This window comes from Lissotriton helveticus, chromosome 8 (genome assembly GCF_964261635.1).
Source record: "Lissotriton helveticus chromosome 8, aLisHel1.1, whole genome shotgun sequence".
Taxonomy (NCBI): Eukaryota; Metazoa; Chordata; class Amphibia; order Caudata; family Salamandridae; genus Lissotriton; species Lissotriton helveticus.
In genome coordinates, this window is record NC_136069.1 from 1,183,605,386 (window position 1) to 1,183,631,732 (window position 26,347).

Genomic DNA, 26,347 nt, shown 5'->3' on the forward strand with positions numbered 1-26,347 from the left:
CATATGAAATCTGTTAGGTATAGTGATGGTTTCTATATCTGGTAAATAAAAAGTACTTTAAGCAACCATTTATATTTTTGCATAATTCCAAGTAATTATTGGGCCCTCATGTTAAAAAAAGACATTCTTTGAAATTAGGATTTCCGGGCACAAAGCTCTAAATTGTATTTCGATAAAATAGTTTTAAAGAAATATAAAAATTATTAGAATTTGAATTTACCATATTATTCCAAAGTAAAGATTTTACCTTTTACAACCATCCATAACAGTCTGCCTATAAAATAGTTATCAAGTCTGAAACATCAATTGGACACTGCTATGGCCAAACAATGCATTTCCCATATTAATATTACAACCTGTATAGTGTTTTGCTTAAAATTATTTTTTTTCCTATTCATATTATTGTAGATTACATTACGTGAGTTGACAGTCTCGACACTATGAGTTATCACTCCATGGACCATAGGTAATCTATTTGGGTGGGGAACACTTTCAATATATGGGTCACCGATTACTGTACGATACACAGCATTAAGTGAGAAAATACCTGTAAGTGCGCGCACATTTATATTTTGCTACTGCAATATTTAATGGACTTGTTAACCCTGAGTCAAACCTAACTCTTGCATAACTATTAATTTGCTCGAAAATTATTTCCCCTTATATCTCCCATGTAAAATGGCTTCTCTTTTTACAACTACCAAAGGACATAACTTTAGCTTTACTCAAGAGAACCTTCAGACTCTTCTTACTATTATAGTCATGTAAAGTGACTACAAGGCTCTGAAGGCCAGGTAGAGTTTGGTCAGTCAATAAGGCTCTTCATTGTAAGTGAATCAGTTTGGTTAAAAATGTATCTTCACTGTAAGTTAAAATTAATTTGAATTCGAATGTGCCCTCATATCAAAGTTGCGGGAGATAAATTACCCAAAAAATACATAACTGACTTGTAGAGCTCAGTTAGAAGGCTGGTCCCTCCAGGACCCCTGGACAAATGGAAGTCCTACTGATGTGCTGAACCTCAACCCTGAATTTTGGGCATGAGCAAATTGTACCTTTGTTTCATCACGATCTCCAAATGAAAGCATTCCAGATTCCTGGTGTAGTAACATGTGTGTTGGTAACTCATCAGTGGTTTGGAACCGTAGGAGCGTTCACAAACCATTGATGCATTCCTATCAAAATCGCAAATAGGAGCGGAGCACTACTGCCACTCCCCCTTTTAAGTTACAATCCGGAAAAGGTTCACATAAGTCCTTTTACTATTCAAAAAGAATGGCTTTTGTACATTAAGGAAAGCCCTTTTCGGGTCAAAAACCTTGTGATTTTGGAAATCACAGAGTTTGTCTCACCCAAAAGGGTCTTGTATATTAGTTTCATAGCAGCTGTTTGAACCACTGCCCTTATTTGTACCACCTTTTCTATCCTTTATGTTTGTTCTGGAACAGTCCATTGGGCCTCACTAATTAGGGAATACTCTTCTACCTCAAATAACAAATTACAATTTAAGCCAACTTTGAGTATCAAAGTCTTATTCTGAAACCTATCAATTAAAGTGTGGATACTTTTCATCGCTGATCTGTGGTGAATTCACTGTGATTTTACTTTATTGTAAATATTCATCACAAAAAATAAAGCTACATTTTTCACATTTTACCTTTCTTGGGTAGGATCTGGCCACCAGTAGACTCTATTTCATTTAAAATGAACTCACCCTTTTTCCTCAAGAAATGCAACCGTACCTCTCAAGCCATCCCATGGGTCATCCTCGAGCACCTCTGACTGCCTTTTTCTCAAAAGCAGCGTACTGATCACATTAGAATGGTTTTGTGGATTTACATCCAGTTGCATTTCACATTCTGGCCAATGGATAGCGTGTTGCATACTGGAGCTTTGAAGGTACTGATCTAGATTTCTTGTTTTAAATGCTGGGCATTACACATACTGGGCTGAAGATAATGGGTTACATACTCTCAGGTTGCAGATACTAGACTTGGCTGGTGCTTTACATACTTAAGGATTGTGAATACTAGACTCAGGCTGGTGAGATTAGGGTTTTACACACTGGGGCAATCTGTGTACCGGCCTATTGATTGTGATTTACATGCTGAGATATTGTGAATATTGTGTACATACCTGGGGCTATTACTAGAGATGGAGTGGTATTGAACAAACTGGCCTAGGAATAGTGATTTAAATGCAGGGACTTTGAAGCTTCTGCTCTACAGATAGTGCAAAATATGGGGACATTACTGACAGTGGTCTGGGGATATTATTTAACAAACTGGGGCATTGTGCATAAACTCCTGGCGGGGAGAGATGATGGTCAGAGACGTTTTAATGCTCGGGCAAAGTGGGCTCTGGCCCAGGGCCCCAGCCTTTCAGGGGGCCCCCTGACAGAGGCAGCTCTGTTCTCCAGAGTTTTGCCATAATGACCTTGAATATTACTTAAACAGATTTTTTTAAATACTATTTTCCTTTAACTTATTTTTTATGTACCTGATGTGTGAGAGTCTAGTACAGCCATTTTGCTGAGAAAAATTGTGTTTATGTTTCATGCAATATACATAAAAAAAGTTTATTTTAGATCAAAACAAGGCCTAACATATAAGAAATCGGAGGGCGTCACAGAGATTATTTGCAGTAATATTGGTGAGCTGCTGCTGTGTTACAATATTGAAAACACACATAACTATCCCTGAATGTTAGATGTAAACACATTTAGGGCCTTATTTATGATAAGTGATGCATCGCTGTGTGAAAACAGGGATGCGTCACTTCTTAGTGCGCCCTCCTTACGACATGATGGATGCGTCATATTTACTGTATGGTGCATCATTTCGCAAGGAGTTACAGATACGTCTGTGTTTCTGACGTATCTGTAGGCGCAAAAGTGATGCATTGCTGGGGTGTGTCTGAAAATAGACGCAACTCCAGCAATGGGTCCCCATGTGAAAGGGCCTGCACCAGTCTTACACCTGCTGCGAGGCAGGTGTAAGATATTGAAGCAATGTCTTCCTAGAAGTGGCGCACTGAGTTCTCATAGATTTCAATGCGCCAATCCACTGAGGCTTTTTGCAGGGCAATACCCACCCTACATACATTATATCTGGCTCAGGTATAATGTGGTCCAGGGGTTTACAAAGTGACGCATCTGCCTAGATGCGTCACTTTGTAAATAGGGCACAATGTGGCACCATTTTAACGCTGCCGGTGCATCACAAAAAGTTATTATAAAGCCAGGGTTTTAAGTTCTTCCTGAAAGAAAGTAGGGCTGTGGTTACTCTCAGAGACTCAGGAAGGCTATTCCACAATTTTGCTCCTAGAAAGCAGAGGGATCTGCCTCTAGTTTGGGAACAGCATATTTTAGACATAACGGCCAGGTTGGCATTGGAAGATGTGAGGGGTCTAGATGTTGTCTAGCGATTAACACGCTTATTTAGGTATCCAGCTCCTAACCTGGGGAAAGCTTTTAAGAAGATGGTCATCGCTTTGAAGTCGATCCGTTCTTTTATGCGGAGCCAATTTAGAGACTTAAGAATAGGGGTCATACTAGATCTCGGTTTAGGTCTCACGATGGCTCTGGCCACCGCATTTTGTACCACTTGTAGGCGCTGGATAAGGGATTTGAGAAGACCGAGATACAAGCTGTTGACATAGTCAAGCTTTGATTTCACCAGAGCCTGCACCACGATCTTTCTGCGCTCAAGTGGTAACAGTGGCAGGAATTTTTTTAGCATCCAAAGTTTGCCAAAGCATTTTTTTGAGTCTGAGACCCGGGCTCGAGGCAAGATGGCGACCGTGTGAGACGGTCGGGAAGCAGCTCGTGTGAGGAGGAGCGCTATGGAGGATTAAGGCCCCGTATTTTCCCCACAAATCGGAATTGGATGTGACAACTGAAGTTCGAGTCTCCTATAACGTTTGATAGAGGAGAGCAGGTCGAAAAGAAGAGTTATCAGAGGGAGCGCGGCTGGATGAAACTGACCTGCAGTGTGCCGCTGAAGCGGCTGCTCCTGGAGATCGCGCAGCTGACACGGCGGTTCAGAGGCAGAGCTGTCAGCGGACCACAAGCAGAGGCGGCAGAGCTCGCGGAGTTTGTATTCAGCCTGGAAGCCTCGCGGAGTTTTGCTTGGAGGCGGCGAACTCGGCAGAGAAGGAAGCTCTGCGAGAAACAAGGGAAGGCAGTTTCAAATCTGCCGTGTGGCGAGAAGGGGCAGACAAGGAGTGCTCTGGAGGGCATCGGAGCTCTGCGGATTGAGGCGGAGACAGAGACTATTGAAAACGGTGATTTCCCAACCGGTAAGGAGACATTTGGGCCAGAGGAGAGGCGGAGGGCAATAATGGCTCCTAAGCAGAGCGCCAGTGCGAAGGCGGCTGCTAGGAGGAAGGCAGCAGCGGAACTAGCGGATATTGATGGCAGTAAGGGGAAAAAACAAGGGTCCCCTCAAGTTAAAAAATCAGTACAGCAGGGCGCCAGTAAAGGAAACCCGGATAACGCGGGTACTATCCCAATATCGGATATTTTTCAAAAGGTGAATAAGACCAAGGACAAAGAAGAACATAAGGAAGATAATATACAGGCTGTCCCTGCTGCCTCTGCTACCCCTGCTACCCCCGATGCCCTTGTTGATGGTAATGAGGTGGCAACTTCGGGCACTACAGTGGAAGAGCAACCAAATACAGTAATAATGGGGGAAGGTGAACATCGAATGGAGATGACAGTAGGAGCTCAGTTGGGGGATAGTAATTCACTTCAACCTGGCCTAGAAAAAATTCTGGAAGACAATATTGGGGGAAGTAGTTGCAGTAAAAAAGAGGCACTGAGTGAGGCATTTTTTTCAGTATCTGAAGGCGGTGAATGGTCGGAGGATGGAGAAGACAGCTTGGGACAGGAAACCAGTGACATAGAGACTGGTAGCGATTCAGGACCCGAGGAAAGTAGCCCCCCCAATACAGCAGTAAAAATGGTGGGGAGAGCGAAAGCTTCTAATCAAAGTAAAGATGTATCACAACTGAATGCCTCATCAGATAGCCCAGACGGAGACTCTGCACAAATGTCACTCTTGGAGGTCATTCACCAGGAGATACTGGCTCACAGAGAAGAATCACGGCAAGAAAGTCGGAGATCACAGGCGGCAGTTAGAAAAATGCAAGGGGTGGTGAGGAAACTTACTAAGGCCTGTGTGAACCTGGGGGAACGAGTGACCAATTTGGAAGAGAGAGTGGTATCTACAGAAGCTGATGCCGCAGCAGCAGTTGATAAAGTTGACACTCAGGCAAAAAATCTTACGGACATCCAATGGAAATTGGAATCGTTAGAGAACAGATCGAGGCAAAATAATCTGCGCGTCCTGGGAATTCCGGAGGGGGCTGAGGGGACAGACATGAAAGGTTTCATTGTTAAACTGTTCTCGTCCGCCTTCATAGAACTGAAAGACTGGGACTTTGATAGGGAAATTCAGAGAGCGCATCGCACCCCATCCAATATCTACAAAAAGGCTAAAGAGGGGGATAAACCTAGGGCGATATTAATTTTTTTGGGTAATTTCAACCTAAGACAAGCAATCTCTGAGAGGGCAAGGCCTGAAAAAAAAAAAACAGTAGATGAGTATACCTTTTTTGTCCGTCCGGACTTTTGTCACATTACAGTTGAGAGGCGTTGGAGGTTGCGACAAATGATAAAACCTTTTCAGGACAAGGGTATGCAGGCATATCTGATTAACCCTGCCCAGCTGAAAGTAATCCAGGGCGGGAAAGTATTTTATTTCTCCTCAGAGATTAAAGCCAAAGAGTTCCTGCAGTCATAGATGGAGTACAGGGAATGCTAAATTGTACTAGGAAATTTGCCTTATAAACTACTGAAATATTTTTAGGGGGAGTGTTCAACGTTTGGGTGAGATGTTTTCATTGAGGGGTGAAAGGGGGAAAAAAAAATGGGGAAATTAAAAAAAAAAAGGGGAAGGGAAAAACATAAGAAGGTGAGGGGTCTAGATAAAGCATAAAAGGTTGAAGCGTGATCTCTTCTCCTCACACTAAGCTGCAACCATCACGTGCACAGACCCAAGGTCTGAGCGCCTCTATTCAAGCGGGGGGGTGAGGGGAGGCCCTAAATTGGAGCCTCGGAGGGGGAGGGTGAGAGTGCAGAGGGAGGAGCGGGTGGGGGTGGGGGGGGAAGGGGGGGTGAAAACAATGAAAAAAAAATTTTTTGAGATGGAAAGGAATAATTTTCAGGTTGATATCAGGTATCTGGATATGAATTTTTGGGAGAAAAGTAAACTTGCAAAATATGCCAGACATTAGAATATGTAGTATAAATGCTGGGGGGTTAAATGACTGGAAGAAACGGCAGAGAATGAGTCATCTGGTGAGATCGAATAATATTGACATAGTTTGTGTTCAGGAAACCCATATTCCCTGGAATAATAGGAAGGTATTAGAACTGTATGGGTTTACCTTGATCGGATGTTCCACCCAGACAACAATGACAAGAGGAGTGGCTATATTAGCTAAGAATCATCTAGGCAGTGCTAAACGCATAAAAACGGATGGTTCGGGTAGATGGATTTTAGCGGAAATGAGTATGGGGTTTACATTATGTGTAATATATGGTCCAAATGAGGATGATCCTACTATGTTCGACAAATTAGAGGAGGAATTGGCTAACTGGACAACCCCAATGATAGTATGCGGGGACATGAATATTTCTGTGGATTGGCAACTGGGGACTACCTTTACAGGTCGCAAACGTAAAGTTAATACAGCGATCAGCTCCATGTTACAATCCCATGGCCTGCTGGATGTATGGGGAGAAAAGATGCCAGGTGATCGTGGTTACACGTACTTCTCTCATCCAGCACAAAAGTATTCTAAGCTGGATTATTTTTTTATTACACAAGAGGAGATAGGCAAGGTAAATATTCAGAAAATGCCGAGAGTAATTTCCGATCACAACCCTTTGATACTTGATTATAAAGTTCCCAGTGTAGGTAGGAAAACATCCAGATGGACTTTTGAGAGAAAGTTATTAAATGATGAAAGGTTCTTAAAACATATGAAAAGATGGACAAAAGAATTCTTTGATTGTAACAGGTATAGTGCCTCCAGGAATGGGGTTTGGGAGTCGTTCAAAGCCGCATTAAGGGGGGAGACGATTAGCTGTTCATCGAGAATCAGGAAAGAGGACAAAATCAAGATAGATAAACTCACAGCAGATCTGGCAGAAAAAGAGAGATACCACATTGATGAAATAATAACTGGTAAGGATAGTAGTGAGACCATAAGAAATATGGCCAGGATTAAGGGGGACCTTTTAAAACTAATTACCCAAAAGGAGATTTGTGAATATCAGACTCAAAGAGCTAGGCGTTATGAGACAGGGGAACAAGCTGGGAGAGTATTAGCACTGCGCATAAGACAGGATCTGAACAGAAAAAAAATTAGTAAGATGAAATTTAATGGGAGAGAGTATAATGACCCAAAATCTATAGTACAGGTGTTTCAAGAGTTTTATCAAAAGCTTTACGACCATGAGCCAGGGAGGGTGTCCCATAGACAAGATCAATTTCCCATAACACCTAGGGTTGGGGAGGATGATAGAGATCGATTAGAAGCGAGCATAACAAGCGAGGAGATAATCAATGCTTTAAGTGAACTGGCATTGGGCAAAGCAGCTGGCCCAGATGGGATTCCAATCGAGGTTTACAGGGCTCTGAGCGAAGAAATTCTCCCAGTTTTTGTGGATCTTTTTAATGGAGTTATATGTTCAGGTGTTATCCCTGATACGTGGAAGCAGACTAACATTGTGGTATTTCACAAAAAGGGGAAGCCAGAGGATAATCCGGGGTCATATAGGCCAATTTCATTGATAAATACAGATGCGAAATTATATTCAAAAGTTTGGGCTAAGAGACTAGGAGGGATTATAGGCCAGCTAGTGTCACCCTGGCAGCATGGGTTCGTCCCAGGGCGAGGTACCACCGAACATACGGCTAGGGCTATTACATTATTCGATGCTGTTACGGCTGCCGGGAGTGACATGGCTATGATTTTATTGGATGCCGAGAAGGCGTTCGATCGGGTGCTATGGAATTTTATGTGGGAGGTGTTGGAGAAAAGGGGTTTCGGAGAAAATTGCAGGAAAGGCATCAGGGCTATGTATGTGAATCCGGTGGCTAGAATTACCACCATGGGGCTCCAATCAGAGGAGATATCGATTAAAAGGGGCACACGTCAGGGTTGCCCGTGTTCACCCATTTTGTTTGCCCTATATATAGACCCTCTGATCAGGAAAATTGTGGCGACGGAGAGAATTTCCCCTGTGATATCTCACGGTCATACTACCAAGATTTTAGCATATGCAGATGATCTAGCAATAGTTACAAATAAACCGGATACTGCAATACTAGAATTAGACAACTTGGCTCAGCACTTTGGTATATATTCAGGATACAAACTTAATACTGATAAAACAATAATAATTTGCACAAAGAATATTCCGAAAAAAGATCAAAGATATGTTGATGCGGCGATTTATTTAGGAATTAAAATCCATGCTGATGTGGGTAAAATAACTCAGGAAAATTATTTGCCAGTATTAGTGGAGATTGAGAAAGAACTAAAGAGGATTGACGTCTTACATCTCTCCCTGATTGGACGAGTTAATGTGCTCAAGATGACAATGTTTCCAAAATTGTTGTATTTATTCCGGGCTATCCCGCTGCTAATTGATGAATCCTTGATGAAAAAAATGGACTCAGTTTTTTCTAAATTTACTTGGCAATACGGGAAAGTTAGAAGGTCATTGGCTAAATTATCATTACCAATAGAGAGAGGAGGGCTAGCAGCTCCTAATCTAAGGTTATATCATTGGGTATGTCTACTGTTACATATGAAACACCTACTTTGTTTTAATATATTTGATGATTCCCCTAGGGTTCCTACAATATACGAATTGGCAGTTGGTGAAAAAGCCAATGGAATTTTAACCCGGGAAGTGAGTGCTCAATTTTTTAAGAGCAAAAGTAAGGTTATGCTAGGTGTATGGGGGGTTTGGAAGTTAATCTTGAAATTTCTTAAAATCCCTAAAATCAATGGAATTATAGACCTGTGGGAGTCAACCCCATTCATACATTTGGGACAGAATAGAAATAGTGCTCTCTGGAAAAGGTTGGGTATTCAGTATTTGGGGGATGTGATGAATAAGGAAGAGATGTTGGGATTTGAGACCCTACAACAAAGATATGGTATCTCAGTGAATCACTGGATGTTGTACAACCAGTTAGAACAATCGGTGAAATCCATAAGACCCAAGATCTCTATTCAGGAGGTTAATCCGATTGTTCAATATGTAAGGAATGGGGGTAGGAAGATTAAAATAGGTTATGGATTTCTGTTACAGGCCATGGAAGATGATGTTGTACAGGTGGAAAATGCCTGGGCTATCAAAATCGGGGACCCAAATGTGGATGTGGATTATGCATTGGCATTGAATAAGAAAAATTTAAGAGCAACTAACCTAAAAGCTCAACATTATAAGATGATTTTTAATTTATACTACACACCTGCGAAACTGTATCAATGGGGAAAAAGGGATACGGACAGATGTCCAAGATGTGATCAAGGCCCAGCAGATTTAATCCACATGTTTTACTCTTGTCCAAATTTAAAACCGATCTTAACTGAAATGGAGAAGTTTTTATCGGGGCTGCTAGAGGGCCAAATTCTTCTATCCCCAACGACTGTTTTAATTGGCAGGGATGAAAATCTTAATATTACTCAGGATGCGGAAGCCTTTGTATTCTTGTGTGTTGCAGTATTAAGAATTTTAATAGCGGCAGCCTGGAAAGATCCAATAGCACCTTCATTCCAGATATGGTTAACTAGATTGCTTGGGATTCATAATATCGAGGATTGTCTGTGTAACTTTAAGGGACCAAAGAAGAAAGATCTTGGGGAAAAAATTTGGGCACCCCTTAGTAAATGGAGGGAATCAAGAGGATGAAATGGAGTATATGTAAATTTAATAATAAGAAGCTAGTGTGTAGCTTGATATTGACCTTTTTAATTCTCCATGTATATTGACAATTTTTTTTTTTTTTAAACCTCCATGCATATTTCTTTGTTTGTACCCAGCTGATAATCTATACCTGTGTATGTATGCTTTCTGTTTTTTCTTTTTGTATTCTAATCCATCTCACTAATAAAAATATTTAAAAAAAAAAAAAACAAAGTTTGCCAAAGCAAGCGCAAGTTAGATTTGGGATTTGAAAGCGGCATGGAGAGTGTCTTATCTATGACAATTTCTACATTTTTTACTTTCTCCTTTTCCGTGGGCGGCAGATCTTTTGGCCGCCAGGGGCTCCAGTCAGACGTTCCTGGATTACCAAAAAAACTTATTTTAGTTTTGTCAGGATTGCACTTCAGTTGATTGATCTTAAGTCAGTTAAAAATCTTTGTGATGTTAGACGTAATCATTGCCCCTTCAAAGTCGGTTCCTTTTTCACACGTAAAAATTAATGTATGACGTTACAATGCATACATTTACAACGCATACCTTTACAACACAGTTTTTACATCGCAACATCCTTTACAACGCACTCCATTACATCACATTTTTAGAAACTACCTTTGCAACGCATACCATTACAACGCATACCATTTCATTGCATTTAAGGTAAGTATTGGATAATATAGGGGTAAAAATTACTATTCTATCTCCAGGGGTTGCAACAGTAGGGTAAGTGTTGGATAGTGTAGGGGTAAAAATTACTATTCTAACTCCAGGGGGTGCAATAGTAGGGTAAGTGTTGGGTAGTGTAGGGGTAAATATTACTATTATAACTCCAGGGGGTGCCACAGTAGGGTAAGTTTTGGATAGTGTATGGGTACTATACGTTGTAATGGCATGCATTGTAATGGTAAGCGTTGTAATGCCTGCGTTGTAGTTACATGCGCTGTAGTGTCATGCGATATAGTGTCATGCGTTATAATGCCTGCGTTGTAGTGACATGAGTTGTAAAGGATGTTGCGATGTAATGACTGCGTTGTAAGTGTAGTGCGATGTAATGGTTGCGTTGTAAAGGATGTTTCCACGTAAAAATCAGCTGAGTGTCATCAGTATAGAAAACAATTTGGTGCCCTCTTCCTCTACCAGAAATGCAAGGTGGGATAGATATATATTAAAAAGGGTAGGACTGAGAATGGAGCCCTGAGGGACACCTACATTCATGGCCGGAACCGGGGATGAGAAAGGGGGAGCCAGATGTCCTGAGATCTATTTGCCAAGAAGGATGACATCCATGTTAAGGCGGTTCCCAAATCTCTCCAGCAGCCTCTCATGTGGGACTGTCTCGAAGACCTCCCTGGTCCAGCTTACCCTTAAGAAATTCAGTCACTTCCAGCAGAGGACTAGGTACTGTAGTTAGCCCTAAAACTGGATTGGAACTCATGAAGGAGCTTCCCATCTTGAATGTGTTTTTGAAGGGCCTTGTTTACATGCTTCTCTAATACTTTAGAGAGGGCCGGAAGAAGGGAGATTGTCCTTAGTTGGCAGGGTCCGTCGGTTTGGTGTTACCCTTTTTTATCAGAGGAAGAATCTTAGCATTCTTCCATAATTTCAGCATGTTTCCTGAGGAGAGGGAAGCATTAAAGAGCTGGTTTACCTTGGGGTTTATGGTGGGAGCTAACAGGCTCAGGATATTCGCTGGACATGGGTCGGTAGGAGAGCCAGACTTAATGCTTTGGAGAAGGGTCAGAGACCCTTCAAGCTGAAACTCAGGTAAAGTTAGTAAGGATGGAGGATCCAAGAGGTGAAATATGCTATTAGAATCAAGGTAGAAGGTCAGTTCTTCCTCTGAGATATTAGTGAAGGCTTGGATTACAGAGATCTTTTTGTGGAAGAATTGAGCTATTGCTTAGACCATTCTTCCGTGCATGGCCCTTCCTTTGTGCCGGCTTTCGGGCGGTAAAGGTTTTAACTACACTAAAGATTTCTTAACTCTTATTTTGGGCATTTTCTATCTTAGTTTGAAAGATGTTTTTCTTGGCTGCCTTCATGAGAATGTAATGAGCTTTTAAGTTGTCTTTATACACCTTCCTGCCCTCCAGTAGATAGGATTCACACCATTTCCATTCCATTTTTCTACAATTTCTTTTGCTAGATCTGAGGGAAACGTTAAACTATGGAGCTGGTGGGGCTGAACTCTTTGAGGTGCGGGAAACAAACGGTACCATTGCATAAATGTTGGTTTGGAGCCATGAATCTATTGAGAGGACCTCCGAGTTGGAGCAGCCAGACTGCTCCGGTCAGAATGACTGAGGGCATCTGCTAACATCGGGATGGATATTTTATGGAACGTCCTGTAATTAGGGACCCTCTGCCCTGCGTTAGCCCGAGGGGCTGCGGCTGAGTTGGGAATGATGAATTTTAATAGAAAGTGGTCAGACCAGATAATGGGAAGAGGTAGGCTTACTGATATGTCAAAGTTGTGAAATATTTGGTCTAGGGTATGGCCCTTATCATGGGTGGCCAAAGAAATAGATGGAAACATGTTGCAGGCCTGCAGCGTCTCCAACAAGGAAATAGGTTGAGGGTCTTTTCCATTGTCCATATTTATATTGAAATCTCCCAGAGTAAGGCAGTTGTTGTATTTTAAGGGGGCACTCTATTATACCGGCTTTGCTAACAGACGCTGCAGGACTTCGAGGGCAAATCAGTTAACTCCTCGCCGCACCCGCTTCGCGGGTGCCGCTTCGCACAGGTGTGCGCAGTCTAACACTCACCGGGAACCAGGAGCAGCAAGGCGGAGGTAAGGGTGTGAGGCTCGGCGGGGCTGCGAGCGTGCGGGGACTCCAGCATCCAGGAGTCCCTGCGAGACCACGGAGACAGCATCCGGTCCGCTCTCCCCGCTGGCCCGCCTCCCGCCCACTACGCCCCCTATATTAGACAATCAGACTCCCGCAGCGCGGGACGCAGCTCGGGCGAAGACCGGGCTAAGAGCGGGCCGTTTGAGGCCGTTAGAGGTCTGAGCGGTCTGGTCTGGCCCACCCTCTTTCGCCTCACCTGCGTTATTATCTCTTCTGAGCTAAATAGGTAAACCACCATATTATCCAATTTCCATTCATAGTCTTAGCTGTTGCCTTTGTGTAGCTTAAGCTATGTGCTCCAGGGTAACTCCGAGTAAAGACGCCAAGAGAGGCCCTCCAATCAATGGCCCTATGGACGATTTTATTACCCGTACTAACTTAGCTATAGATCAAGAAATTTCTAAACTTCAGACTCGGGTTTCGATGGAACTGGCAGCTGCTAGAAGATTGTCCCAGGTCATTGCAACATCCAAAAAATCCTCCCTAGGCCACATAGCCACTGTGGTTACCCCGGAGCGTCCTGCCATTCCCCATTGTCTAGTCACGCAGGTTGATGTTCATCATACCCCGATCTCCCCCTCGCCTCTTCCGCCCCTTGAGCCACCAGCCAAGCCAGACGAAGTGATCCTACCAGCGGTATCTCCCAAACAGGCTGCTATCTTTAAACCCCCCTCCCCGGTATTTTTTAAATCATCTAGTGGTAATATTACTAATGGTAAACAACCTAAAAGGAAACGTAACTCCCGCTCTGCCTACTCTCGTAAGAAGGCAAAAATTGCCGTTGCACAACACCTTAAACTGACTAGCGTCCCAGTATCTAAAGCAAAAGGAGAGTGTACCTCTAGTGAGCAACCACCAAGGGAGGGAGGGGGAGAGGGGTTAGCCACTGCTTCCTCCACTACCATCTTAGAGGATGTGGGCCTACATGTAGAGGGCCTGGAAAGGAATGAAGGGGAATTTATTGGTTTAGTTTGGGAAACCCTTAAGAAACTTCTTTCCCCCCTCGACCTCAGACTTTCTCGCATCGAAAACAACTTGCTCGAGATGGAAAAGAGCATTATTGCCCTGGCCACTCTCGGCTTGAGAAGTCTTGAAAAACAGGGTCTCCCAGTTGTTGACCCATCACCAGCAGCCCCTATATTGCATGTCCCGCAACCTCCCCCCCCAGTACCAACCACTGTACGGCCAGTTCCCAAACCGCGGACCATGGGTGTGGATCAAATTGCTGCTGCCTCTAAACCTAAGGCCCCTAAGCGCTTTATTCCACAGCCATTAGTAAATCCAAACGCTGGCGTCCCTTTTAGACCCCCTCCCAGTGAAGTGGCTAACCAACCACCCCAGGGCACTTCTGTTAAGAATAACTTTAGAGGGGGTTACATTGATCTTCCTCCAGAGGCCAATGATTATATGGTTGTGTTGACGGGCGTCCCCCAGATTGGAAATGGTCAACACGAGAATCACTGGTCTCTGAAGAACAAGATACTGCACTGGCTCAATGCGAATAGACCAATTCCCAATGGCCGGAGAAGCAGAGTTTTGATGGTACGTAGAATTCCATGGGTGGGTCCCACAAGGGAAACCAGCTCCGGGGACTGTATAGTGGTGACCTTTGAGGACCCGCACACAGCACATCACATCTGCTCTTGGCCCACCAGCGAAGGTTCTTCTGTCATACCCAGGCCACTCTCCTTTTTTTATCCACCACCTCCCAGATATATTCCGGCGGATGACTGGTCACTAGTATATCACCATGCAAGGAAGAGCTATCCTAACACCCAAAAGGATTTTCCTTTACACTGGAATGGTCTTCCAACCTCTAACAGGTTTGCTGGCCTAGAGGAGGTAGATTGACTCCCTAGGCAACATGCCTCTCAGCTAATGGAAAAATCATCTTCATCCAAGGCTTCAGGGCTCGTAGATTCTTTCTCTTTGTTGAAAGAACCCTCAGTTCCTAGCCCCCTAGGATCAGTAGGAACACCACATACCCTGTCTATAGAGGGGGGATTGATCGCTTCTTGCATGTAGCCGAACGGCTGGATCTACCTCGTATGATTCCTTTATCATTCTCTCAGGATGTCACTATAGATAGGATGCCGTCCGGAGGAGTATTGCATCCCAATCACCGGCAGAATGAATCACCAATAAGGTTATCTAGAGTGGCTGCAGGGGTGGCAGGCACTGCGACTTATTCGGCTAGACCTGTCTATTCTCCAAGGGAAATTACTCCACATGATCCCGTGTTAAAGATTCTAAGCTGGAATGTGGCAGGGCTTGCCCGTAACCTTGAAATCCCTGAATGGAACACTTTTTGGACCCTTATAACATCTGCCTCCTCCAAGAAACCTGGTGCCTAGAACCCAGGCACAGAGTAGGCTTCACAACCTACTTTGTCCCAGCTTCCCAACAACATGGTTCCAAAGGCCGCCCGTCTGGCGGCCTTATTATATGGGTCAGTATCGCACTAGGTTTAAGTGTAAGCCAAAGGATCACTCAATCTCCTGACCTCCAGAGGATAACTATTCACTTTCAAGGGGGAAGGAAGCTAGAAGTCTTCAACATTTATTTGAGGGGAGCTAGGGGAGGGGCATCAAGCCTAACCTCTACAGGACTAAGCAGCGATTTAGCTGCCTGTAATATCGATTCTTATGTTCTCCTGGCAGGCGATTTCAACTGCTGCTTCGAGCCATTGGCCAGGGAGGACATACTGGACTCTTTTGAAGAGGACACAAGGAGAATATCCCTATCCTGACCCTAGATCCGATCCCCAAATGGACGCAAAGTGCAATAGACATCAATGCACTTTGCATGGAACACGACCTGAGACCAACAAATGGTCGATCCAATTCGGATTCCAGGGGTGCGCATACTTTTAACAGGACGGGACACACCTCTAGAATTGACTATATCATGTTGAATTATAATCTTTGGCCCTTCCACCAAGACATGGAGGTCTTAGCGACTTGTGATAGTGATCATAATCCTCTTTCCTTAACCCTCATTCCTCCTTGGCAGGTTGGGAACCGAGTCAAATTCACCCACAAGTGGAAATCCACCCATGAAATTGTTCCTTCAAACTGTGCCAGGCGCCTGAAGTGGGCAAAGGCAGCAGCGGATGAAGTAAGGATGGCGCAAGCTGGGTCCATCATGTCAGTGTTGGGGCCACGGCTCGATGCCCTAAGTCCCCCTAGGCAAGATGTTTTATCGCTATTTGTAGAAACTATTACGGCATTAAGCGTATTGTTTACCATTCCCCATTCCAGTGCGAGGGTTGCACCGAAAGGTGTTCCTAAGGCAAGAGACAAGTGGTATTCCTCCAAATGTCGGGAAGCCAAGGGGGAACTTATCTCTGCAGTAAAGAACAAGGACCCGGTCACTATCAGAATCGCAAGAAAATTCTACAGAAAAACAGTGGCTGAGGCCAAGGAGACCCATGAATACAATTTTTGGTGGGAGTTAGTGGAGGCAAGTACTAGGAAAGATTCCAAGGTGTTTTGGGATTTGCTGAGAGCAAGGGACAAGCCTCTTGATCAACAGTTAACCTGTAATATCCCTGGTGACGTCTGGTTTGCCCACTTTTCTAAGCTTTATTCTGCTCCACCGGGGGCACCCCATCCAAGGTTGGATCTCTTGCCCAGTCCCCCAGTTGATATTTCAAATATTGACTGTCCTTTCACCATTGATGAAGTTGAAAGGGCAATCGGGTGTATTGTAACCAATAAGGCTGCAGGCCCTGATGGGATTCCGGGTGAGTTGCTGAAGAAATATCCATTATTGTGGAGCAGATTAATTGCTTCACTCTTAAATGAAGCCTTGCTGGGAGGTTCTCTCCCCGAGTCATGGAGGGGTGCTGAGGTCGTCCCTATCTTTAAGAAAGGTTGTAGGGACAACCCAGCCAACTATCGCCCTATCAGTTTGCTGGACTCAACACAAAAGGTTGCGGGCAAAGTGGTACTAAGTAGGATCTTGCAGTGGGCTGAGGAAAACCAGATTCTGTCAGATTTCCAAGCAGGTTTTAGAACAGGGACAGGTACCATCGAGCAGACATTTCGCCTATTAATGATATATTGGAAAGTGGTGGTGCTGGGCGGGGGCAGTTTGTATTTAGTCTTTATTGACTTGCGAACTGCCTTCGACCTGGTCCCACGCGCCCAATTGTGGAATGTCCTGGACAGGTTAGGCTTACCCCCTTACTTGTTGGCTTTGCTTGTAAAATTCCACGAAAGCAACTTTGCCCAGATTAGATGGGGTGGTCAAGGGGAAAAAACATCTAGTATCCCTGTAAATAGGGGCGTCCGCCAGGGATGTGTGCTTGCCCCCACTCTGTTTTCCCTCTATGTCAACGGAGTGGTGGAGCATCTTCTCCAACATCCATCAGATGCAACCTCCCTGGCTGGGAGGAAAGTTCCGACACTCCTATTTGCGGATGACACCCTTCTAATCTCTAAATCACCAGCAGGCATCCAAAAGTTGCTTTCTAGCTTTAAGGCCTTTTGCGATACTAAGGGCCTGTCTATAAATATAGGCAAGACTAAATTCCTTGTCCTTAACCCCCCCAAGAAATCTGTTGCCCCCCCTGCTCTCGACTCTGTTCCGCTTGAAAGAGTCAAAGAATTTGACTACCTGGGCATCCGACTTTGTGACACTATGAGATGGAAGGCACACCATCAAAAGGTGTTTTTGACCCATAAGAGGATCGCTGGTGCCCTGCTCAAAGAACAACGTGCTTCATCTATTAAACCTATTGGGGCACTACTAGACATCTATAGGGCAAGGGTGGTGAGTGCAGCATTGTATGGCGCAGAACTGTGGGGCATTCAGAGAGTTGACACCTTATCGCACCTCGAAAATAACTTCCATAAAGATCTTATGAGGTTACCCCACAGTACCCCTACAATTCCACTCTTGCTAGATGCAGGTACGCGTCCAATATGTGAGCAAGCAAGGCTTCGCCCCCTTCTATTATGGGCCAGGATATGGAACGTCCCAGAATTGAGTAGCTACGCAGATGCCTTAAGTGAACTCTTATCCCTTTCGGGCTGGCATAAGGTACCCTGGCTCAGGGAGGTAAAGCGGCTTCTCCACGAGTTGGGGTTAGGGGACGCGTGGGCTAACAGATCAGCTCCGTCAAAACAATTACTAAAGAAGGCTTATTGGTCATGGGTGGATAACGAGAGACTGTGCAATCCTAATCTTTGTAATTCTGCTGCTCAGTTTCTGTTATTTAAGGAGCTCCCATACAGGGAACCCTATCTGGATTTAATCCATATCTCGGGCGACAGGTCATTGTACTTTAAATTCAGGGTGGGAGTACTACCTTTAGGGTTGTTCACTTCCACCTGGAAACCACCTCTACAAACTGTACCATATTGTCCCTTCTGTGACCTAAAGGTTGAGTCTGATGCTCATCTGTTGTTTGAGTGCTATGCTTACGTGGTGCCTAGGTTGAGATGGCTGAAGCCCTTATGCAGGAGCTTGGGTACTAGATCACATTTGGAAGCCTTACGTATATTGCGTACAGATGCCCGACCCTTTTTTGCTTGTTGTATAGCAAAATTTTTGGGCTGGGCCTGGCGAATAAGAACTGCAAAGAAACTGTTGATCCAGTAATGTGTTTTCTGCCTGTACCGGTTTTTTATATTATGCCCATATTACACTTTTTAATCTCGTTGTTGATTTTGAAGGGTTTACATTGTGCATTGTTAAATTGTTTTTAATATTATGTAATGTATCGCTTTTATGATATGTTTTTATATCGAAATAAAGCTTTCAACGTATTTTAAGGCCAGGGCGGTGGTGGCTGTATGAAGCATAGTAATAACATTTCCAATTGCACTGGGAGGTCTGTAAATCAGAAAACCAGCTAGGGGGGGATAAGGTACAGCGGAAGCCTAAGGACTCTGCGCCCTCGATGTTTTCCATCGGGATGGGAGAGCAGTCTAGTTTTTAATTGTAAATTATGGTGAGGGACCTTCCCACTCGGTCGGTCCCTCCTAAGGAATTTATAACCCTTTGGGCCGGCCGAGGTGATAGTATAGTTGGAGGCTTCAGACAGCCAGGTCTCAGGGAAAAATAAAAAATCAGGCTATTCGTCTAAAAGTAGGCCATAAATGTGTGGTTCATGCTTTTGCATAGAGCGACAATTTAAAAGGGTGGCTTTTAAGTCCTCTGTTTTCTTATTGTTTTTACACTTATTGTTGCGTGGGAGGATCTTAGGTGTGAGATTCCTGGGCTGGAGGAGAGACCAGTTGGAGTTATTGCATCGAAAGTCTACCTCCAAGCTCGGATCAGCCGCTGTACACTGCCATAATTATAGCCATCTAAGGGTAATCAGTTTTCCCTATTGTAATATAGTGCAAAAAAACTCACCAGAGGGGAACTGGCAGCCTGGCTGGTGGTGGGTGCAGATGAACATGCCTTTGGCGCACCATCGGCGCGCCAGCGGCGTGCCCGCTGCGTGCCTCCGTTTGAATTGGGAACTTATAAGCAAATGCCTGTGATGCAAACTGGATCAGTAACGCAGCTGAGGAAGTGGAAACTGCGTAGGCTCAAGTGAGGAGTCCTCTAGTAGCCTTCCACACAATCAGCGTATCAGCCATGGCGGACCAGGACTGGAGGAAAAGTGAGATGCAAATCGAAGCAGCTAATGGGGTGTAGGCTAGTAGAATCAAGTAAAGTGCAACTGTGCCTAGGTAAGAGAAATTCATCCACACATATACAATTTAAAATGTATTAAAAACGTAGTAGTAGGGCAGGAAACACTAAATCCTACTGCTGTCAGCTGCGTGCGTGCATTTACATTGGGAAAATATAGGCTAATGCCTATGATGCAAACTGGATTGCTAACGCAGCTGAGGAAGCGGAAACTGCGTAGCAAAAAGGGGCTCAAAATGGATCATGAAATCAAAGCTGTACTTAACAGGGGCCCCCAAAATATGTTTGGCCCAGGGCCCTCAAAATCTTGTGCTTTATAAACTGGGGAATCCAGGATTTTAACTTTGTAAATGGATAGTTCTTTACATACTGTAGCCTCAAGAAGACTGGCCTAAGGATGGTGATTTAGGAATTATTACTTTGGTGCTGTGCATTCTGAAGCCTTGCTGTGGTGCTTGATATTCTGGGAATTAAGATATTTTATTAATTCAGTTCCAGGACTTCCTGTAAAATGTATTGCTTTATAGCCCCTGTCCATGATTGACCCCTTCCCAGCCAGTTATCCTTAACCACTCCTTTCGCCTTCCACCCTCCCTCCCTACTGTGAGCTGTATACCTAAGCCCAACTACTTATAACGTTCTTTCTATTGCACTTTATCATGAGATACTAGTTTTTAGGAAAGTCCACACCACCTACAGTACTCATTTCTCATTCCCTCCATCATGCCCTTTAATTTCTCAGCCTCTCCTTTCAGCTACTCCTGTCTCTCTCATTACATTGAGGCTCATTTATGGTGACATAAAGAGTTGGACTAACATAACCAGCCTGACACCTTCCTTTTCTCTCTACTCCACCTGTGGGATTCAATATTATTGGACAAAAAAATGTATCCATATTTATTTTCATACCGAAATACTACCAGTCATATTGCAGCACATGCTTGTTATTTTTGGATTATTTATGTTACCATTATTATATATGTCGGATGTAAATTTGCTGATTCTAAAAACTCAATAAAAATATCTGTGAACAAAAAAAAGAGTTGGACTAACATGATATATAACATGATACAAGCATGGTCCGCATCCATTTGTCATTCAGGTATTGGATGTTCAACTACTGTCACAGCAAAATTATTGTGTCTTCAAATGTCTCCTTAGAATGCAGGCTGGTGTTTGTCAAACATTAGTAGTACATATTTCTGGGTCAAGGGAAGGTGAAGGAACTGATTCAGATTTGGCTGTTATTAGAAAGTTTTCTGATTCTGGAGAAAGTGCTAAATCTGGAGAATTACCCAGTGCAATGTTATTATGGTGGAGTAATTTCTGATGGAGAATTTGTCTCTTTATTTAGAACTTCCTTCAAAAATTGGATACATTTACATTACTAATGAACTCTAAAAATGTCTTTAAGTTCTCTAGTGCCATTGGTGAAATTGAAAATGAAAATCCATATGGGGGCAAAGACAATATACGCAATTGCCCAAGGAGCTGGGGAAAGTAAACAACATAAAGCACTTCACATTGACAGACTCAATGGCATGGAGTAGCAGGAGCGCGCTCGGAGGTACGGAGGACCATTGGACAAAACAAATAAATATTATGGAAAGTCAGTTTTAAAAAACCTGGAGCCCATAGATGAAAGATAAAACTAAGAACGGTCGTCGGTCTTTGCAGATGGAAGGAACACGACTGGTCAGAAGGCAGTACCCACACCTGCCACAAATGTATAAGTAGTGTTTCTTCTCAGCCTATAACAGCTGCATAATGTGCGTCACAAAAAAACAACATCCAGAAATACAAGTTGTTTCAGTTATCAGTCAAGCAACTGAACTGCCACCGGCAGGCACACTTCTTAAAAGAGAAACAAATACTTCACGCTCACCCACGTTCAGATTTCCGTTCTCCTCTACAGTCAGAATCTCCCGAAGAAGCACCCTGGGACTCGTAGTTTTCTTCTAAGGATTACTTCCGCGCGTTACGTGATACGCGCCCCTTTCTTCATGGACATAATAGAAAGACTACAAATGAGGAGCCTGCTTAGGCGGCCACCTTTGAATGGGAGGAGATGTGACGGGGCGCTTTCAGTCAAGCAGTGAAAGTTTTAATTGTGTTTGTAGGACAGTCGTGCTGCAGTTTGTATTTGCCTTTTTATATTGTAATGTTACATATATATTTCAAATCAGGTCAATCACCAGCGTGAGCAAAGCAAGTTCCTACGCCATGCTGTATGTTATGGGACACTCGTCTGGTAGTCAAGGTAATGTGTCTTTCTGTATGACATTTCATCATACGTGTAGAACTGTATCTTTCCGTTGCATCGAGAGTAGAGCCACCATCACAGTTTTTCCTGAAGGTTCACTGTGATAAACCATCTGCAATTTTATGTAGCGAAGTCACCAGCGCGTTACAACAGTAGCAGGATAAATTGGTTTATTGTAAGTACATTTATATAGCGCTTACTACTCCTGAGAAGGTGTCGAAGCGCCTTTCCTCGAGTAGCATGCTACCCCGGACCCAAAGAGGATTATTCGTGAATTAGTATACTATAGGGAGATATGAAATTAATTTGAGTGGTGGACATGTGAGTTTGTTATTTGGTTTGAATAAGGATAGTGGAGGAAAGGGTTTGCAGGTATATAGGGCTGGCTACCCCTAATGAAGTGTCGAAGCACTTTTCGGCAGGTAGCCGCTACTCCGGAACGCACACAGGATTAGTTGGGAATTACTACAGGGGAAACATCTGTGCCATAAAAGTGGCGCATTGCTGGAGTTGCGTCGCAAGCGCGACACAGCTCCAGCCATGCTCTGGGGGGCCCTATTCTTATGCTGCGTCAATCCTTACGCCTGCTTCAAGCAGGCGCAGGGTTTTGACGCAGCATGGGCCCAAAAGTGACTGAGTGAAATCTTGTAGAGTTCAATCAGCCACTTTTAGGAGGCGTTTCTGCGCAGAAACGCTTCCTTCTGGCGCAGGGCTTTACAACGTGACGCATCTCCAAGATGCGTCACGTTGTAAGTACCCCGCACCATGGTGCATCTTTTGCACTGCCGGTGGTGTAAAAGGGGCGCAAGGGGCTTGTCAATCTGCCCCAAAGTGTCTACATTGTAATTAAACCAAATATATATAGCTTAATGTTGTTAATTAACTCAAAAAACAAAGATATCTGTATTTGTTGTATGAAAAATGGCCAAATAAAATACTGCAAAATTGCCGCTAAATTTCCATATTTGGGCCGCTAAATTTCCATTTTTGTGCCGCTAAATTTGCTAATCCATGGCGCTATATCCTGGGGGATCTGTTTAATATTGTTGAACGTCATTGAATGCTAAGAGGAATTGTATTTATTTATTTATTTACAATAATTATAGAATGTGTCTGTGGCCACAGGGACAGCAGGGTGCTTTCCATAAAACATTTTGATGCACAGAACATTTATAAGTGCTTCCAATATCGATAGCTATGACTATCTTTGGCAGTCGTCATATCTTTACATAGCTGTATTTGAGGGAGAACTGACAAGGTGTGTTTTAAGATTTTTATGAAAAGTCAGGAGATTGGATTTTAAAAAACAGTAGGATTTACTACATTTAGGTGGAAGATGAGTCACCCTGATTTTCACTTTCTGGAGCTTAACGATCAAAAAATGTTTATGGTGGATTGCACTACCATAGCTTACATATATAACATCTTAAGGGTCATTAAAGTCTTGTTTTGTTCTGAGAATTTCTTTTTCTTTAACTGCTCATTTCCATGCAAAGTAGTGTACTTTTGATGTGCAACCAACACAGTTTATTGTGTGACTTATACATTCCACCAATGTATAACCATGGACTATCTATCTCCCTTTGTCAGGAAGAATTTCCGTCAGTGAATGGGTCTCGTCGGTGGAATCAGTTCTCCATTTGGATCTTCCTTGGCGTACCCTGCGTTCCAGGCTGGTACGGCTGTCCCCAGAGGGGAGTGTTGAATATATGTCATGTTTTGAAGATCTTCAAATGGAACCGCCCATAAAAGAAGTGAGAGAAATTTAGCAATTTATCAGTGTTACCTAGAAAATAAAGTATGTAGGACATGCTGCACAGCTACAGTTAAGATCCACTGGCATTTTACTGCCAATGAAAATCAAGAAGTACTAGGATTCTTGTCTATGTATTTATCATTCTACATCCTTTTGTATGGCATTCCCAAAAATACTACAGAGTTGACTTTTATCCAAATTAGGCAAGGGACTTATGCTACCAGATATGCAGCTTCATGGGTGGTGAGCGTGTGCGTGGTAGCTGAGAATGTGGACTCCCACTTGGGTTTGGCAGACTAACTGTTGGGTTTCCCCTGAGGTCAGCAGAACTCTAGGCAGAAAAAAGTTTGTCTTTCTGAACCATTGAAGTGTTCATTGAGATGACACCTCCTCTTCCACATTCCTCCTGTGCAAGGGTAGAGTTGAGACCTGAAATAACTTGCTGCAGAGAAAGTTTTCAGATTTTAAAATTGTTCTTCTCCCTTTTTTAACATCAACTACAGTGAGAGTCACGGACATACATTCTTAAAGTATCTTTTCTATGAAGGTTATAGGAATATAAGATTAATACTAACTCATCCCTTTTCTATGTTTGGGATGGGAAGGCATGTGAAAAAGTAGACCAGGAATGTTCTTAGAGTCCTCAATGTATCTGTTCATATTTTGCGGCTGTCGCTCTTTTTCAAGACAGTCATTACCTACATTTGGCAAAGGCAGATATGTTTTACTTATTGTATTAAAAAGCCATTTTGCCACTATTGAAAGGCACTTTTTTCCTGAGGTTTGAGGCTGGGTGGTGGAGCAGGTAGCCTAATAATTGCCCACATCGGGAAACATCTTTAGTTATTATCATACTCAAATATTTTAACATGAGTTTCAATCCCAGTTGTAGCACGTATCACAATTGTGAGCAAATTTCTGTATCATCCTGTACAACAAACTATAAATATGTTCAATTAAGTGTTTTTTTTAAACTGGTTTAATGTAAAAACTAATTGGACGGTGTACTGTCTAATAATGTACATCATTGTATGAAATACAAAATATAAAATAAACCATAGCTATGGGGTATATCTTTTTCTTTCTCACTATTGCACCCCTCTTCCTGTTCTTTACATTTTATTCTTCCTATATATAGCTCTCCGTCCACTCTCTGCTTCACTTTAAAACCTTATCTACCTCTCTGTCTCTCTTTATCCAACTACCTCTTCCTTCCTCTCTCTGTGTCTTTCTTTCTGGCTTCCTCACCTTTCTCTCTTTATCTTATGCCTCTCACTACTTCCTTTAGCTCTACCTCTAGCTCTCTTTACCCTCTACTTCAAATCTTTTGCTACACTGTTCTCTTTACTGCTATGCCTGTGTCCTACTCCTCCCATTTCTTTTACTCAGCAGAGCCAGAGGTCATTGTCTAGACAGAGAAGTGTACACAAAGTAAAGAGGAGAGGAGGGAAAAGACAGGGGAAAAGAATGAAGTAGAAAATTATCAGGCTTGACCTGATGGAATAATGAAAGTTCTTGGAAGAGTGCTTTGATTTTCCCTGTTGCAACATGAATGCTAGTCGTGAAGTGTTAAATGGTATCAGAAAATTAAACTCCTATTTCAAATTCTGTGTGCAAACATCAAACTTTACTATTATGGACTAGCCAACTAAACATTCACTGAGCCAATCTTACCCTGTCTTTCCTACATTGTGTAGAAAGGCAGGTTAAATAGTGAAATCCATGTAAAAGTTTGTTAAAAAAAAACCTTGATACAAGTGCAAAGAGAAATAGCTTTATCAATGCTTGTTCAAACTTTCATCTTGTGCTGGTGTGATCATGAGGTGGCCTTCCCTAATTTGTATGGGGGCATGACTCTATGCAAACGAGTGAATACTTTTCCTTTGTGCCTGCACCATATTATAGGCGCAGACGCAGAGGCAAAACACCTCTTGGAGGCTCACAGACTGTGCACTGCATTGAGGTGCTGCACAGTCAGTATGGCTGTCGAGAGCGCCCCTTGAGGGAGAGAGATTGGAGAGTCCCATCTCCTTCTTCCAAGAGAGGCTGGTCCACCTCTGGAGTAAGATAAAGCTGCAACCTTCACCTGCTGCCATGTGTTTCACTAAGGCTCTTTTCTCCACACGGGTGTGAGCTGTCAGAGTTCACACTTGTGCTGAGGACAGTGTTCCCTCTTTTTTTTTGTAATCGAGTCCACCATCCTGGTCTGTGCTTGGCACACTTAATTAAGAGTGGACAGTATCGCATCCACTGTGTAACTCACTCCAAAGATTTGTCTTTCTGCTCCCCTGAGCCTAGAGACTGAATACTGCTGCCACACCCATGGTAAGCCAGACAAAGATTCCTTCGGCTGTAGTTTTGACATCTATAGCAGCTGGGTAAACCTCCACCTTTTGTCTCCCCTGGGTGGCAGAAAGACTACCCGGTGCCCAGGGCTAGGACCCAATGGCAAGACTAATCCAGTGCCACACACCATTCCTTTTATGGACACCAATCCCTTGTGTCTAGTGGGTTTTCTTGTCCCGTGAAACGGAAGATAGGAACTGAACACTCCAGTCTACCTCCTTTATGGTGCAGAAAGGCTTTCTGGTGCCTAGGATAGGGGTCTGGTATCAGGATGAGCCAGCCCTACCCCGCATTATGTTTTTCAATATTTTACCATGATGGTCTGATTGGCTTTCTGCCCCACTCCAGCCCCCAGGAATGAGCAGGAATAAACATGCAAATCCGGTCACCCAGGGGGGCTTAAAGCCTACCAAATTACCATGGGGGGAAAAGAGAGAAAAGGAATGGGGTGGGATGCTTGATTGACT

General features: G+C 43.4%; 1 protein-coding gene across 1 annotated transcript in view; it reads left to right on the plus strand.

The window, feature by feature from the left end:
- PPEF1 (protein phosphatase with EF-hand domain 1) overlaps positions 1 to 26,347 on the plus strand; it is a 387,937-nt gene that overhangs the window by 309,157 nt on the left and 52,433 nt on the right. Inside the window, exon 14 of the mRNA XM_078656153.1 lies at positions 23,369 to 23,532. Within this exon, the coding sequence (XP_078512279.1) occupies positions 23,369 to 23,532 (164 nt within the window). The remainder of the gene's footprint in view (positions 1 to 23,368; positions 23,533 to 26,347) is intronic.